This window comes from Eimeria mitis, genomic scaffold, assembly GCF_000499745.2.
Source record: "Eimeria mitis Houghton genomic scaffold, Emh_scaff1108, whole genome shotgun sequence".
In the NCBI taxonomy this organism is placed as follows: domain Eukaryota; phylum Apicomplexa; class Conoidasida; order Eucoccidiorida; family Eimeriidae; genus Eimeria; species Eimeria mitis.
The window spans coordinates 1,953-2,293 of record NW_013567629.1 but is presented as its reverse complement, the minus strand read 5'-3'; the positions used below and the strand labels follow the sequence as shown (position 1 = coordinate 2,293).

General features: G+C 56.0%; 1 protein-coding gene across 1 annotated transcript in view; it reads left to right on the top strand.

Annotated features, from left to right (window-relative positions):
- The window catches only part of EMH_0029640 (uncharacterized protein), a gene marked incomplete at both ends in the record, with an annotated part of 1,825 nt that overhangs the window by 1,360 nt on the left and 124 nt on the right, over positions 1 to 341 (top strand). The window contains one exon of the mRNA XM_013494325.1: positions 82 to 341. Within this exon, the coding sequence (XP_013349779.1) occupies positions 82 to 341 (260 nt within the window). The remainder of the gene's footprint in view (positions 1 to 81) is intronic.

The window sequence follows — 341 nt, the reverse complement described above, 5'->3', positions numbered from 1 at the left end:
GCAGATGAAGGAGACAGTCCTTGTTAAAGAAGAACGATCCCTACAATGTGAGACTTTGCTGCTGCTGCTGGGTTGCTGCAGAGCCTGCAGCCGCTGCAGCAGCAGCAGCAGCAGCAGCCTCGGAAGCGTCAGCAGCAGCAGCAGCAGTTGCTGCTGCCACCAAAACAAGCCGAAGAAGAGCAGCAGCAGCAGCAGCAGCAACAGCAGCAGCAGCAGCAATCCGAGGAAGCAGCAGCAGAAGCAGAAGAGAGAAAACAGCAGCAAATAAGAAACCTAGCCATCACCTGCGTACTAGATACAGTGCAGCAGCAGGGGGTGTATGTACACCCCGTCGAGCTGCG